This window comes from Macrotis lagotis, chromosome 8 (genome assembly GCF_037893015.1).
Source record: "Macrotis lagotis isolate mMagLag1 chromosome 8, bilby.v1.9.chrom.fasta, whole genome shotgun sequence".
Taxonomy (NCBI): domain Eukaryota; kingdom Metazoa; phylum Chordata; class Mammalia; order Peramelemorphia; family Peramelidae; genus Macrotis; species Macrotis lagotis.
This window is the reverse complement of record NC_133665.1, coordinates 24235940-24253338: the sequence shown is the minus strand read 5'-3', so window position 1 is coordinate 24253338 and position 17399 is coordinate 24235940. Positions and strand designations below refer to the sequence as shown.

The 17399-nt window shown below is 35.8% G+C and overlaps 1 protein-coding gene across 1 annotated transcript in view; it reads left to right on the top strand.

Moving 5' to 3' along the window:
• DMRT1 (doublesex and mab-3 related transcription factor 1) overlaps nucleotides 1-17399 on the top strand; it is a 122619-nt gene that overhangs the window by 54446 nt on the left and 50774 nt on the right. The window contains exon 4 of the mRNA XM_074196516.1: nucleotides 15323-15467. Within this exon, the coding sequence (XP_074052617.1) occupies nucleotides 15323-15467 (145 nt within the window). The remainder of the gene's footprint in view (nucleotides 1-15322; nucleotides 15468-17399) is intronic.

The following is a 17399-nucleotide window of genomic DNA, read 5'->3' as shown; positions in this document are numbered from 1 at the left end:
TTTAGGTTCTTGTTAAGAAGTCCTTAGAATGAGAATTCTTTTTCTTAAAAATTTATTTATTTATTTTGAATTTTACAATTCCCCCCATCTTACTTCCTTCCCCCCACCCCCTACTAGAATGAGAATTGTAAAGAGAATTTTCCCTGCTAATTTGGTGTATATTTTATTTTAGTTTTGGGAAAGAGACTATAATCAGACAATTCTGTTTTTCTATTTTTGTTGTTTAAGATTTTTAAGGGTAGAAGAAAATAGAGAATGGGATTATGTGTATAAAGATTCACATGATAAAGAATGAAAGGGGTTTGTGTGTGTGTGTGTGTGTGTGTGTGTGTGTGTGTTGAGCCTGGAATCTTAGTAATCTTTCCCCTCCCAAATTCCCCAGATCCCTCAGATGACATTTACTGTGTGAGACCTTTATTAAGTTCTTGCTTTTATTGTGAATTGACCTTACTTTAACTGAACCTGAGAGAGGTGTGAAAAGAGCCTTGTTATATTCTCCTGGAGGTTAAATAACCAACCAGGTGCTCTTCTGAAAAGGAGATACCTTCCTCTGGACAGTACCACTTCCCTAGTATTATAGTTCTCTTTCAGCTTTAGTTCTGCAGTGAATTAATTACCTATGATAGTCATTTGATCTAAGAGTTAAGAGCTTTCTCTTTTTTTTCTCCCAAGATTTCCCCCCTGGGTTTGCAGATATGGGAGGAGTCTCATCTGTGCTTCTGGGAACAATTCCCATTTTTGTTTCTCTCAGGATGTGCCGTGTGACTACCAATTGTTTAATTTCACCATGTACTCATAGGAAAGTCTGTCACTCTATTATACATCAAAAAGATTAAATGAAGTCACTTGGAGGTGGCATGGTATAGGTAGAAAAATACTGAATTTGGAGTCAGATACTTTTCCCATTTATTACTTGAATTATCTTGGATGATTCTCTTTACTCTTTGAGCCTTGGTTTCCTCCTTTGTAAAGTGATGCTGTTGGAAGGGATGTCCTTCCTCCAAGGTCTCTTCCAGCTCTAGATCTCTAATTGTGTGATGTTGATGGGGTCCAACTAGCTGTGTATCCAGACAATGAGGTTGTCACCTTTAAAGTGAGAATTTAAGATATCCAAGGACAGTGATTGGCTTTCTGAAGCATGGTTGAATAAAATATTGTAAGAAGAAATGAATCTATGGTGCTAGTTTTGCTAATTGGCATACTTGGGATTGTGTCTAAGTATTTTGTGGAGTGAGGTAGTAGCAAAGAATCAAAAAGGTGGGGAGGATTTCTTCTGTGGCTTTCCTACCAGACTCTCCCATATTTATTTCTGCTTATTTGAGATTAGCCTCTCCCTTGTCAACCTAGTACAACATGTTTATTTAAGAGATAATGTTGCTGGTGGAGGAGGGCAGAAGGCAATAAACAGCTTTTGCAGGCAATTAAATGCAGAAGTGAAACTGAGCTTCTGGACAACCACAATAGCCATTGATTGTGAGTTTATTCCAGTGCCACAAATGTTATTCCTGTTGCATAATAGGACAGAGAATCTGTGATTGGACCACAAATCTCTGTTAGCTCAAGACAGACAAATTCATCTGAGACTGCTCTTTGGATAAGGGGCAGTTGACATAAAACTACCTTGACATCCTTGGTGATGACAGTTCTACAGCTTATCCCTTCTCTCCCATGTATTAGGTACTAAATAAGTATGTATTGATTCAGTCATTTGAATCAATGCACTTTTTTAGGTACATGTGTGCAAGACACTGTAGAGGAGGAGATTTCAGCAAAAACAATCACCAGCACAGTCACTGTCCTTAGAGATCTTACAGTCTTAATAGGAGCATATGACAGGGACACAAATATGATACAAGATAAAACATGATTAGGGCAAAGGAATGATGTAGATAAAGGGCCAAGAGAAACCTGAGGAGGTCCTGGCATGGTGAACCATGTCTGCTACTGGAGAGGCTGAGGGTGGTGGTTTCGGGAGATCTGAGTTGCAGTAGGACTAAAACATATCAAATGTCCATGTCATGTCCAACATGAATATGGCGAGCTCCCAAGGGTGGGAACTGTCTGAGGAATGGAGCTGGTCAAAGCTTACCTGCCCATCAATGAGGGTTCAGGCCTAGAGTCTCTGTGTTCTACCCTGGAGGAGATGGGGAGACCACTCCTCCCTCACCCCACCAAATGTCATGAGGGAGAGAGGTCTCTGTTGGGGAAGGTTTCATAAAGTTGGTGGCAATTGAGGGAGGAGTTTTGAATAGAGTAACTAGAAAAAGAGAATAGTCCTCTACAAGTCCATATTGCAGGGAGATCTAGAACATAGAGGAGGAGAGCCAATGAAAGAAAGACAAGCTGAAACCATTGAGGATCTTTGAATGTTGTGCTAAGGTGTCTATATTTTTTCCTATACACATAGGAAAACAAACAAATTATTTTGGTACAAGGCATGTAAAATATACTTATCCATACTATATATATATATATACACATATACATACATACACATACACATACATACACATATATATGTATGTATGTATCTATGTATGCTTATAAAGGTTTGTAATATGTTTTACACCTGCATGCATTTATTTATAAAATATATATGCACACATACATATAAGTATAAGGGGAAAGTGAGATTGGTTATTATTTGAGATGACAGATTAGAAAGAGAAGAATTTGAAGACTAAGAGATCAATTAGGAATTTATAGAACGGTGACAGGGACCACGAGTTGGGAAGTTTAAGCTCTTAAGACATTCTTCCCTTCTATTACAATGAACAAATACAAAAACAACTTATTTCTTCAATTAATAACTGTCTTTCAATTAATAATCATCTCCTCCTCCCTGCCCCAGCAAAGTCTTAAATTTTTTTTTTAAATGATCATCACTAGGTATGCTTGGGGAGGTGGCAGTTGATTTTTGTTCGGTAAAGCTTTACACTACTCCCCAACCATAAGCTGTTATGTGGATTAACAAGTCTCTGAGCAAGATTCCTTTAATTAAATTAGCTTGGGTGTGGAGGGAGTTAGCACTAAATTTAGATCCCTTCAGCTTTGGGCAATGACAAAGACAACTGAAGAAGGAGGTGGTCAGAACACCTCAGGAACTCAGTCAGGACCTGATTGAGGAGAAATATAGTTAGCTTGACTAGAAATGGGCAAGAAGAAGGGGAAAATGGGGTTAATTCATTGGAATAAATCTTGTATATACTTCATTATTTTCCCCCTCTGATAACAGTTACTCATGCCAAAATGCATTTTTATAACTCATTCTATTCATTAACAGAAGTATTACTATACTCAGTATTTCAAAATATACCTCTAAAAAAACACAATGAATAACTCATTCTATTAAATCCATTGCTACCTTGATCTTTATCAAACATTTTCTGTTTAAAAATATATCAGATTACACCTCCTGCCCTTTTCCACCTATTCTTTGGAATCAGGCTAGGCCTCACCTAATGTTACATGCAGCATAGAGAAAAACCTTATACTGGGCTTGTATCATGGTTGTGTACAGCACATTTATTTAAGGTGTACCCCCGGGAAAGTTTTTTAAAGGCAAACATTTATTAAACACAATCCAAGAGGACATTATATTCAGCAGAGTAAATAACTAAAACTTAACTAAACTTAAAAATTAAAAAAAAAAACTCAACTTTACTTTAGAAATACAAACTAGAAAAAGAACCCCAGATGCTAATTGTCTTTTTTTTTGAGATGCAAGGTGTACTTGGGTGTCATGCACTGAATGTGTTCTTAAGAGTGAGAATCTAGAGACTTTTGTTCTTTTACTTACTATGCTGTTAATTAGTTATGTGACCTTATTTAAGTAATTCCATCTCTCTGGGCCTCTATTTTCTCATCTCTAAAATATAGTAGTTAGGTGAAATGATCTGTAGCTCTAACAAAATTCCAATTGATTAATCTAATTTCCATCATTGTTCTGCAAATCAGTATATGGCAGAAGAATGGATTTTCCTAGATCATCTTGTTCAAGATCCCCTTTATTGCACAGATGAAACAGGTTTAGAGAGGTAACATCACTTGCCCAAGGTCACTCAGGAGAAAGAAAGCACAGAGGGGTTTCAAACTGACCCTCTGACACCAGGTCCAGCATTCTTTTCACCGTCCCTTGCTACTTCCAAATACCTTTGTATAGACTTCTGCTCACATAACTAACTATCTGGGACAATTTTGAATGCAGATACTGGCCCGGAGAATTGGTCATCCCATTTCTTCTTTGAAATCATGCCATTCTTTGGGGAAAAATGTTCTTATTTAGTAGAAAGAATTAAGAAAGCTTCTAGTCCTAACTGTCACCATTTATTTATTCACTATTTTTAAGTGCATACTGTATGAAGAGCATCATATTAGGTGCTAGAGAAGATCCAAAGTTTAAATAAGATGTTCTCTACCCTTATGATTTTACTCAAGTATTTGTAAGGTTTCGTGCAAACCACTGAAGATCTCTGAGTATTGGACTAAATTCTTCCTAAAGTCTCTTCCAGGTCAAATATTCTGTGATTTCAAATTTTGCATTTCTTTGCTTACCTTCATTTGTTTTATTCATTTTATCCATTTAAATGAGGATGCACTGATAGTTTTACTATAACTTGGAAAGCAGATGAGTAATTTTTTTGTCTGTTTGCCTTTGTGTTTGTACATGTATAGGTAAACTTTGTAGATAACCCCAAATAATCCCAACTTGGCCTTTTGGCAGTATATCATGCACTATCTTCATAAGCTAGCCTTCACACAGCAGATTTATGCTAAAAGTATCCTAATGTTTCTGACAACTCATGTGTGACATGAATATAATCCATATTTCTTAGAGGAGCTAATCTAAGTGTTTATTTTCCAATACTGCTGATAGGGCTATATCTCTTGGTGTCTCAGCAATTGAGATTCAGATGGTAACATATTGTTTATGGGTCAGTGCTTTTGTCTAAAACAGTAGGTTGGAACAGAATAGCAAAGGTTAATTAAGTTTGTCTATCAAGGTGAGACAGATATGAATACCTTTAAGATTTCCTATTCCAAAGTCCAACTAAGTTCCAGAACATGCCTTTTACGATCTCCTTTTCTTTCCCTTTTTCATCTTGAAGAATGTTGCAGAGTATTGTGATTAGCTATATAAATCTGAAATATCCATCATATGAATACCTTGTCTTTCTGGGAATCAAATATAAGAATTCTAAATGACAATTTAAAAACCACCACCTAGCACCTGAAAGTTTAGAAAGTGCTATCTTCATAACAACCATGTCAGGTAGATTATTGTAAACATTTTTAGTTTCATTTTACAGAGGGTAAAAGTGAGGTTCAGAGAAATTGAGATTATTTTCCCATGGTCTCACAATTGGAAACTGTAGGAACCAGAATTCATACTTTTTATTGATCGCCTACTATGTGCAAGACACTGGTAGATGCTGCATGGGTTACAAAGAAAAGGATTTTTCAAAAACAGACAAAAACCTGCTCCTGTTCCACAGTGAGCTTACATTTTATTGGAGGATGCAGCATGTAGCAGTTCTATAAATTCAAGAAAATTTGAGGAAGAGAAATCACCTAAAACTAACAAGATAGGGAAAAATTTCTAAGAGAGTTCAACCATGGAAGAGCCTAAGTATTCTAAAAGGCAGAGGTGAAGAGGGAGTGCTTTTCAGGCTTAAGGGATAATGTGTACAAAGGGTAGGGGTCAGGAAATTGAACTTTTGATCTTTGATTGGAGAACTGTAATTATATTTGATGAAAGTAAGTGGGAGGGGCTTTGAGGGTAAGTCTGAAAGTGAAGTAAGTGAAAAGGTCAGATCCCAATTATGAAGCTCTTTAAAGGCCAAACTGAGGAGTTTGAATTTTATCTTAAAGGCATAAGAAAAATTTTTGATTAGGGAAGTGCCTTAGTCATAATTTTGCTTTTAGGAGTACAAATTTGACAGCCATGAGAAAGATGGCCGAGGACTTAGATTAGTTCTACAAATAGTATCCCCAAAGATTTATCTGGAATCATTTTTTATGTTTTTGAAATATTAGTAGTAGAAAACAGTTTGGTGACACATGAGAATCGGGCCTAGAAAGCTGAACTCTATTCAAATTTGAAATCCCCAGACTATACTGCCCCCATAGTGAACCAAGTCATAGCAATTCGACATTATATTAAATAGGGAAGGAAAGAGTTTTGTGTAGTTCCTGCAATATTTATTTCAGTAGCCCATGATTTTATTGGTCTGAAGACTCTTTCCCACTGAGAGATAGGAAGTAAATTACAGATTCAAATTCAGGTCCTAGATAGAGAAGGAGTAAAACTCAGATTCAAACTCAGCTCCACATGTAGTGTTCTTTCTATTACATACACCATTTTGTTCCTCTAATCCTAAGGATAATTGATCAGTAACGCTTTAAAAAGCAATTATTGAGAATTTTGAACTGTGATTTCAAACTTTGGGTAACTGGATGGTCCCTTGGAAGAAGTACCATACCAGAAACATATCTGGGACTATCTTTGGCCTTCCCATCAAAGGTTTAACCCTTTACTGACATTGAATACTGAGAACTGCCACAGAACATGGTATAAGATGATCATGGTAGGGATTGCTAGACATATCCTGTATCTTCTGACTCTTTTCTTACTGGTTAGTGCACCCCTGAAGAACTACAGGAGCACTACTAAATCAGTGTATTTTATTCTCAGGAAGTTCAGTGCTAGGTATCCCAGCTAAGCCCTGTCTGTCTTGTTATTCTCCTCACCTTTAGTGCTGGCCTAGACAGCTCCTACCACCTACCCATGCTCTTCACCCATTCTGCTCCTTTCCACATTATTATAGTACCTAGCACAGTAACTGATCTTGAGTGATTACTCAAAATTTGTTAAATTGAATTTTAACGACTGCCATAAAACCCAGGCTCCTTGTAGAATTTCTCTGTGATATCATACACAAACTCTTTTTCTTCCTCATCAGAAGCATTCATGATTTTTGTTGAGCTGTCATCTTTATGAGCCTCCAATTCATCTTGAGGTATCTTCTTTTTTCCATTTGATTAGACCGATCATTCTTTTCTGAACTTTTGGAACCTGATTCCCATAACTTACATCACTGATTTGTTGTTTAAACATGACCCAAAACAAATCAACTATATTCTTTATAAGTTATATGAATATGCATTACTTTTCTCTGAAAAGTGAAGTTTCTTTCTGTTTTATCTTTCTCCCTCGTGTGTGTATATATATATATATATATATATATATATATATATATATATATATATATATATATGCTTAGATGGGTTTGCCTCCTTTGGTAAGCAAGCATTAGGTCATTTAGAGGGGCCTGACTTTGGAACTGGAGGGATGAAGAATCCCTGGGAGGCCCTGTTTCTAGAGATATAAGGTGAGAATCAGGCCTAGAAAGCTGAACTCTATTTAAATTTGGCTCTGGACTACACTGGCCCCATAGTGAACCAAGCCAAAGCAATTCAATAAGCATTTATTCATTCAGGAATGTGCAGCTGAGGATGCTATTATTATCCTTATTTTACTTATGAGGAAACTGAGGCAGATAGATGTCAAGTGGCTTGCTCAGGGTCACATAGCTTAGAAAGATTTTGAGGGAGGATTGAAAAATTAAAAGTCTTCCTGATTCCAGATTCAGTGCTCTCCCCTACCCTGCCTAGTAGCCCCCAAGCATTTCCAACAATGCACAAGGCCATCTTGGGAACTCTTAGGACATCTGCTTCCCTTTCATTTAGTTTTTTCCTGATTTGAACTGTGCTTGAAGGCACTCACCTTTTCTCTAAAGAGTTTTTTAGTACCAAAGTGGAATGCTTAAATTAGTGCTATAGAACATAAGCTCTTAAGAGAGTAGTCATTGCTTTATACTTTGTATTTGTATCTCCAGAACCAGAAACAGTTCAGGGTCTATGATAAGTACTCAGTAAATTCGTGTTTTGTTTTTGTTTTTTGTTTTTGTTTTCGTTTTTTTGCAAGGCAAACGGGGTTAAGTGGCTTGCCCAAGGCCACACAGCTAAGGTAATTATTAAGTGTCTGAGGCTGGATTTGAACTCAGGTACTCCTGACTCCAGGGCCGGTGCTCTATCCACTGTGCCACCTAGCCGCCCTCAGTAAATTCATGTTAGTTGATTTTTAAAAATACTTAGCATTGATCCTACTTTGGTGGGGGAGAATAATGGGAGGTCCAATATGCCAACTTGATCAGTGTGAGGAATTCCTGGTGTGCAAAATCACTCCATTGAGTCATATGAGCACTTATATAACTAGGAGTATAGAAAGTTGCTTGGAAGCACTGAGATCACATGTGATCTCATAGGTAGCATTTGTAGGAAGCAATTCTTGATTCAATAGCTCTTAAACTCCAAGGCCAGCCATCTATCCTCTATCCAGTTTTATTTAGTAAATATAATTTTAAATCATTGTTAATTGATGTAAAATGCTAAATATTAGCTAATATTAAAATATTCTCTTTGGTTCCATATGATGACAAGTGGAAGGAGGGACACAGGAGTGGAAGACTTGGAAAACGAGAGAGGATGATTTCATCCTGAAAAATCAAATGAGGGAGCATAGCAAGAAAGGAGAGGAAAAGGGTTTGATGGAAAAGCGAGAGGGATTCAGGTTCTGAGATGAGCATTAATTGGAGATGAAGTACTCTTGTCACACTCCACTGTTCACTTGGGGCTTAGGCTTCATACTAAGTTGTCACCTGTAATCATTTCCCTTTGAAATATCCATTAGCTGATTAGCCACTTTTCACAGCTCAGAGACTCAGAACTGAATGGCATGCTAAGTGGAGCAGCCCACCAGGGAGGGAATTAGGGCCTGAGCTCTGGTGATTCCCTGGCCAGAGCAGCTAGCTTGTGGCTAGAGCACTATTACAGCTGCACCATTTTAAAGGTGCAAAAGGCTCTCCACACACATCAACCACTGTCTTTGCTTTATTTTCTAAAATATTGATTTTTTTTCCTATTGCAAAGACAAAATAAGACAATAAATTATAAACTGCTTGGAAACTAAAGTTATGCATCAAAAGTTCTAAACCTGGGGGATCTGGGAGCTTATTTTTAAAAAACCCTTTTCTAGTAAAATTGGTTTCTTTTGTAATTCTTTGAGTGTCACTTTGCACATTTAAAAATATTCTGAGAAGGCTAAGTCTACCCTTTTTTTGACAGTGAAGATCCTATTTAATTCTTTCATTCCTTTCAAATGGTAGTAGCATTAAGTTTAAACTATTATTATTATTATTATTATTATTATTATTTGAAAGAAATGAAAACATTCTAAAGCAAGAAAGGCCAAAATAGTACCTGTCCTCAAGGAGAATAGATTCTAAAGGGGGAGAGAACATGTAAATAACTAGATAACTATAAAAGATAAATAAAGAGTGAAGGGAAGGATGACAAAAGGGAAGATGTTAGACGGGAAAGGACCTGGGAACTCTTCTAGCAGATGGGATGAAAGCTGAAAGAAGAGTTGAAGGAAGCCTGCCTGGGAAGAATAAGAGATGAGGAGGTATCAACCAGTGCAAAAGTGTGGATTTGGGAGCTGGCATGTTGTGTATAAGGACTAGCAAGAGTCATTCAGTGTTGATGGATTATAGGTTACACAGAAGACCAGAGAGGTAGGAAAGGGCAAACCAAACGGTAGATTTTTTATTTGAGCGTGGAAGCCAAAGGGAGCCACAGAAAGTCATTGGGTAAGTGGAGGAGGAGTGATATGCTAAGTCTATGCTTTAGAATACCACTCTGGTGAATGAGTATGGATTGAAGACAGGAAAACCTTGAAGTAGAGAGAACAATTAGAAGGCCTATTCAGTAGTCCCATGGGCACTTGATGCACATTGCAAAATTTATATTTATGAGTGTGTCCTTGTTGTATAACACTGTGGATGGTGTGTTGTTTGGGAATAGAAAGGCCAGTAAGAACCATCTGTTTTTGGTCCTGGTATTGTTTAGGAAAATCACTTAAATTGTGAACAATTTTTGTTACTAGTTTGGCTATGCTGACTCCCTGTTAGAGAGTAGAATTTTCATTAAGAAGCAAAATCTTTAGACATTTTGGACACTTCTCAGGATCCAAGAACTGGTACCTATTAAAAAAAAAATCTAGCAGCAAATGAGTTAGCCTCCTTAACAATTAAGTTGTTAAACTGAAGTTTGGCCTCAAGAATTACTTCCTTTGCAGAATTTGGAAATAACTGGAGAAAGTTCCATCTGGTTACTTTCTGTGTTTTACCACATCCAGGAATAGTGATTTGTCAGGAATGAGACAATTTGTCATTGAGTTGGAAGACGCAAAATTCAACTCCTAACCTCCCACAGAGTAATTTCCAGCTTAGGACATTATAAAATGTACCTTAAATTATTAAAGGGGGAAGAAAATGGATACACTGAATCAGTGGAATTCTGATATTAGCAGATGACTAAAAGAATAAGATTTTTTCATATTTCTCTATTTAAATAATTTCAGATTTGGTGGTTAATTTTTGTAACAAAATTACAGTGATTAATTAGACAAGAGGGTAAAACAATTAGATAACCATTGACTTCTAATTTGAGAGTTTTTTTGGGGGTGTGGGATGAGGGAAAATCACTTTACAACCACAAAAATCCTTGAAAGGGGAACAGAAGTCAAGGCCTATTCTTTACCACCCTTATCATGGTCATGGATGTCCAAACTTTACCAGCTCCAGAGCATGCATACTTCATTTAAAAAGTATTGACTTAATAAAAGTTAGGATTCATTTCTAATGATCCTTTTGCAATTAGAGTACAAGGGTGATAGTAGAGCTTTTGGAGCTCCTGGAATTTTGAATATCATATTTTTTGCACATAGTTTTTGTTTTCCAATGTTTTGGAATTTTATCCTCACTTTCTTCTCCAGAAGTAATCTTCTTTTATTTGTTTTCCATCAATTTTGATGCAACTAAACATACAAACAGTTCTTTATAAATAAGACAACTAGAAACTTAAAAACAATGCAAAACTAAATGAAAACCATTACCAGGTGGGAGAGCTGACACACAAGTGCAAATACTCCTTGCTGAAGAGTTAATACAAGACCAAAGAACTGCATTTACAAATCTTTCTACAGAACTGAAGTCAAACTTTTTTTATGCTTTGTTGGTATTTTACTGTTACTATAAAATGGGGGTAGTAGCTAAGATCTATAAAAAAGGAAACCTTATGGTTCAGATTGTTTATTCTGAACAGATTAATAAAGCCTTTAGATTTTCTTCAGAGGTTAATACAATGCATATTCTTGGCAGAGCCTGGCTCCCATCTGTTGGTCGTACTCTGGTTCATAGACTTCGTGAGGGGTAATAAGATTATAAAACATGTCTCTTTGCTTGCCAGCTACTACACTAATAATAAGAGTAGTCATAATTCACTGAAATCCCTGTTTAAGATTTTACTTGGTTTGTTTATTTTTTTTAATTTAAAAGAGTTAAAAATAAAACTGTTGAAAAGAAATGGGTCATTTTCCATAGACTCCTGGAGACAAAGGAAACAAAAGTACCATCAGGATTGAATGGTTCCTCCATTCAGTTACTTCTGAAGTTCCCAAATTCTTATTAGAAGATTTAAAAAATACCCTTAAGGATACAGGAATAATAAGGTTTTGAAATAGAAAAGAAAAACTAAAATAGAAATTTAAAAAACAGGTGGTTCATATTTTCAACATCCAAGAATAACTACAAATTCATATCCAAATAGGATTGTAATTTTTAAGTCTGTAGGCAGGAGAGCAGAGGAAATTTCAAGTTTTAAAGATTTGGAATTTTATCACAGGTAATTTCTTTTTCTGCTTTTACTTTTATTGTTGTTGGGTTGTTTGAGATGTGTCTGATTCCTCATGACATCATTTGGAGTTTTCATGGCAACGATACTGAAATGGTTTGCCATTTCTTTCTCTAGCTCATTTTTTTATGGATGAGGAAACTGAGGCAAATTGGGTTAAATGACTTGTCACACAGATAAGTTTCTGAGGCTGGATTTGAACTTGGGAAGATGTCTTCCTGATTCCTAGTACAGTGCTCTGTCCACTGTAGCACCTAGCTACCCCTTCTTTTACTTGTGACCCATCAAATTGTATACCAATTTTTGTTGTTGCTGTACTTTCTGGGTTCTGTGTTGGTAGAAATTAAGTTTAAACTTATTTGAGACAGGCAGGTAGGACTTTGCAAACAAGTTTCTTTCAATACCTTTCAATACTTTCAGTACATTTCAAAAATGAAATCACAGTGGTTTCTTAACATTTTTAACATTTTTAGACTACTGGTGAAACCTATCAACCCCTTCTCAGAATAATATGCATGATTCAAAGGAAACCAGTTGTACTGAAAAAGTTATTAAAATTTCTTTTAAAAAAGTTTATGGATCCCAGGTTAAGTACCTCTGCCCATACTAGGGTTTAGTGATTATTATTTATGTGTGAATGTGACTAAAAAGTTGTAGTTGCTTCTGAATTTAAGATTTGAGGAATTCATGCCTTGTGTGTGTGTGTGTGTGTGTGTGTGTGTGTGTGTGAGAGAGAGAGAGAGAGAGAGAGAGAGAGAATCTGTGTGAATACACACAGCTTCAGATTTTTCTTAAAATTTTAAATTTAAAATTCTTTAAATTTTTCTTAATTCTTGTATACTGTGGATTTGAAAAAAGAAGATCAGGAAACTCTTCTAGGGTTATGTCTTAAAAGGAAGAGAGAATTTTACTGAAGTGGAGGTGTAGAGGGAATGTATTCCAAGAAGTGCAGGTGACAGCATTAGATGGTTACTCCAAAGACAAGGCATGATAAAATGAGATGGGAGATGCAATATTATGTGTGATGAACAGAGAAGGCCAGTTTGCTAGATGATAGAGTATATGCAGGTAAATACAATGAAGGGGCAGGTATGTTGACACCAGGTTATAAAAGGTTTTAAAAGCTGAACTAATAGGGGCAGTGAGGTGGTGCAGTGGATAGAGCTGGAGTCAGGAGGATCTGAGTTTAAATTCAGCATCAGACTCTTAATAATTAGCCATGTGACCTTGGGCAAGTCACTTAACCCCATTGCCTTGCAGAATGGAAAAAAAGAAACTATTTGGTCTTAGAGGCAACAAAGGAATTTATTGAGTAGAGTAATGACATTGTTATACTTGGTCTTAAGGAAAATAACTTCAGCAACTGCCAAATGGACTCACAGGTTAGCCAATTCAGAGGTTGTTGAAAAATGTAGAGGAGGAGAAGTGCTTAGGAATTGAAATAAGGCAGTAAGAACTAAGGCCTGTGAATGGAGAGAATGGATCGGACATTTGAGTTGCTGTGGAGGTAAAAATGGAAAATTTGTCAACTGATTGGATCTGTTGGAAAGTCAGTTAACCTCTATGAGATTTAGTTTCTTAATCTTGAAAATGGGAGGATCTAGGTGACCTAATCAGTTCTAGATTTCTGATTCTATATGTACCATATTAAGAGGATGAGGATTTCAACACCTTGTGGAAATTACTTTAGAAAGTCATCCTGAGGCAACCTTGGAAGTAACAGCAAAAGAAGAAACCATTTTATTCTAAATGACTGCTGAGTTATTTACTCTGAACTGTTACTACAGACAATCTTTTGGTCCTTATTGTGAAGCTGGAATTCAGAGGCTCACCCACTGAGGCAGTATCTAATCCAGAATTTTTTGAACACTTCTAGGTACAGGCTATTCTGTATATTCGAATATATGTATTAGAAGAATGACTGATTAGGAAAAAGAAATGAGTAATCATAAGACCAATCAGCTTGTCTAAAATTAGGCAAGCAGGTAAAATGCAATTGACTACAAACTTGCCTTTTCAAGAACTTCTAAAGCCAAGTAAAGCCTCAAATTTTAGATGGGATATGATAATGCTTGCTTAAAGCAAAGTACAGAAATCAGCAGTTGTATTTGGATTTGGGAACAGAGGTCCTTAACTAAAGAAAACAAATTTTCTGGTGAACACTTTTGAACCTGTTCTCAGAGTGATGTTATAAAAATATAGGATTATAAATATGGAATACGGTTATTAGTGTTAAAGTAATGTTTATATATACTCTAAGAATCTCTGTACATTAAGCAGCAACTCAAGTTTGTAATGTGTTTAGCCATATAATGTAATGAATTTCCACAATTTTATAAGAAATCATAGTGCTTGAAATTAACTGTGCCCAGCTCTAGCTAGTTCTACCTTTTTTTTTTTTTATCAGTAGGGTATTTATTTTTAAACCAACATTTACTTCATTAATCCTTGCATTCTTTAGTAGAGACTTCTGTATCAAAATTGAGAAATAATATCAGTGGTTTATGGAAGGAAGAGTTGTACTGTTTGAACCAGGAAGACCTGGGTTCAAGTGCTACCTCTGGCACACAGTGACTGAGTGACCCTATCTTGGAGTTTTCTATGCCACTTTCTGAGATTCTAAGTTGCAGCAAAGGTGCCAAACCTGTGTTGTTAGTGAAGCTCCCTGTACTGATGGAATCACAGATCCAGTCCTCATCCTGTCTCTCTGTGGTAGATATTACAGTAAAGATCATATGCCTTGAATTGGAACTCAGTTTCATGCTTATTTAGTATTGCATGGTTACAGCACCTAGGACTGTGGTGTGTTTACTTACTTCTTTTCTCCCTTTTTTATCTCTCTCTTTTTTCTCTCCCTTTCTCCCATCCCCATCCCTTCTTTCCTTACTCCCTTCTTCTTTCTCTCCTCTCTCCCTCCCTCCCTCCTTCCTTCCTTCTTTCCTTCCTCACTCCCTTCCTTCTTCCTATAATATCTTGGAAAAAATTAAAAGTTGGGAATCCTTTCTCTTTAGGTTCATCGGGATATTTCTAAGGCCTTTGTATTGAGATAGGTGTTACTGGATTGAGTTATACTTTGGGAATCAGAATTTATGGTTGCATTTCCATTTAAATAGTTTGTGATCCTTTTTATATAAAATTGTAATGATAAATTTTTTTTGATTCGAAGAACTACTCAAAATGTTAAATAGATTTGTAGCCATATCAATGTGGATATTTTCTTCAGTGATGCAGAATGTAACTCCTCCATTCCTGTCTATCTAGTCATACCCAACCATAAATTTGCCAGAGGGGGTCCATACATTGTTTTGAGGGACCCATTTGACATCTTAAGGATTACATCTCATCTATCCATTCTAACTAGCCTAGCTTCTTGGTTGCTGAAGTTTCTTTGATGAGATCCTTTACTGCACACTCATAAATTTTAAAATTAGGGGAGTTTGTCTCATAATAAAAAGGAAGTACATTTTAAATTTGAATTTATTTAATTTTTTTATTCTCTTTTTAACAGATGAAGAACACTGAGAATCGTCATGCTATGGGTTCCCAGTACAGGATGCACTCTTATTATCCTGCGACCTCATACCTGAGCCAGAGTGTGTCACAGATCTTTGCTTTTGAAGACAGCCCTTCTTATTCTGAAGCAAAAGCAACTGGTAAGTGCCCAGTCAACTGGCCCTAATTTTAGATAGAGAAGAAAGTATTCACTAACTGGATAGGATTCAATAGTGTTGGAAAATTTTGTCACTGAGTAATTTATTTTACATAAATTCTTTTAAAATCATCTTTTTTAAAAAACTACCATTTCCCAATCTAACCCACCATTTTAACAAATAAGTATAGGTAATCAAAACCAATTAGAACATTGATCACATTTGAAAATGTATACCTTATTCTATCCCTTTAGTCCTTTGAGGTGAGAGGGAGAGAAGTGTCAGTCCCCAGAAATCATTTTTGGTCACTGAATTGTTATTCTGATCTTTTTTATTGTTTTCCTGTTCATTATGTAAATTGTTCCCTGGTTGGTTTGGGTTATCTTATTCTTTTTGCATTGATTATTAACCAAACATGGTTATTTTTGTTTATTTCTGAAAAGACTAGATAAGGAGTTTGCTTCCTTTTACAGTGGGAAGTTTAATCATAATTAATGTGTGCTTCTTGGAGTATAACTTGAAATATAAACATTTAAAGATAGTTAAAAATCATAAAATTATTCTTGCAGTTCATTTCAATATGTTGAATATTTTTATTAACCTTGATCTCTTCTACCCTTGGCTTTCCTGTTTCTATTCATGGAAGCTTCATTCTATATTAGACACTTGAATCTGAATCTTTAAAGTAATCCCTGCCCTCTCTTGTAACAAAGATATCCAATTGGTCACCAAGTCTTGATATTTCTTCCTTCAGCAGTTTGTACCTCTTCCCACTGCCACTAACATAGTCAGTTATAATAAATTTATGGCTAACCTATTATTAAAGCCTCCTAACCCATCTCCCTATCTACAGATTCTATCTTTATTTTGTCCGTTTTGCAAACTACAGTCATCTAATGTTTTGTTAATTATCCCCCCCGAAGGATCTTGTTTGATCCTTTCAAAGAGCACATTTTATAAAAAAAAAATTACATTGGAATGAAAGGTTCTTGAGGACAAGAACTTGTTTTTCCTTTTCATCTTTGTTTACTCAATAATGAGTACAGGGTCTGACCCATAGGTTTGCAATAAATGTTGGTTGATTGATTGACTAGTGATTATGATTCTGTCCTACTCCATATGGCCTATAGTGTTGTCTCAGTAGGTTAGAGATGTGTCTTTGCTGAAATGATTGAGATTCATTCTCAGTGAAGGAATATTTCCATAAAGAAAAGTGAGAGCTCTTATAGTGTAAGCATAATAGAAAACCCCTGAAGGTTTTGAAATTTCAACAAAGGGACATGAGAAGGAACACAGAGGTTGAGAAAGACAAATGTTATGAGAGCAAGGAAAAAAGGTAATATTGATATTTTTGGAGAGAAAAACTGCCATAAAAAATAAAAAGTTGAATTTTCAAAGAGGCAAATTTTAACTTAAAAAGTATAGCAGTTTTATTAGAAATGTGATTTATTCCTGGAATATGGCTATGGAAGGATATTCAAATGAAAAAATAAGTAAATTATATTTACCTATTGTTTTCTTCTTTTGTATTAAGAAGATAGATTTAAGTCAGAAAATACTGACACTAGAGAAAATTATTTGGGTGAGGATCAGTGGAACAATAAATAGTCTTATTATACTGAGAGTATTCTATAGATTACCTGGACAGAAAATTGAAATAGCTAGAGTTTGGGATACAGACTCATACACACAACATGTGACAGGGAGGGAATGTTAGAGGAACTTGTACTCTTTAAGATGTATGTTGAAGTTATCTCTGCCCAAAGTAGAATGACTTATGATTTCTTGACATGAATATTAAAATTTAATTCCTTAAAAAGTAGATGAAGTAATACGGCCTGATCTACTGAACCTGATTGTGGCAAACAAGGAAGAACTTATGTCTGAAGCAGAAGTGGAGATAATGAATGAAATATCTGTCTTATTGAATCTGAC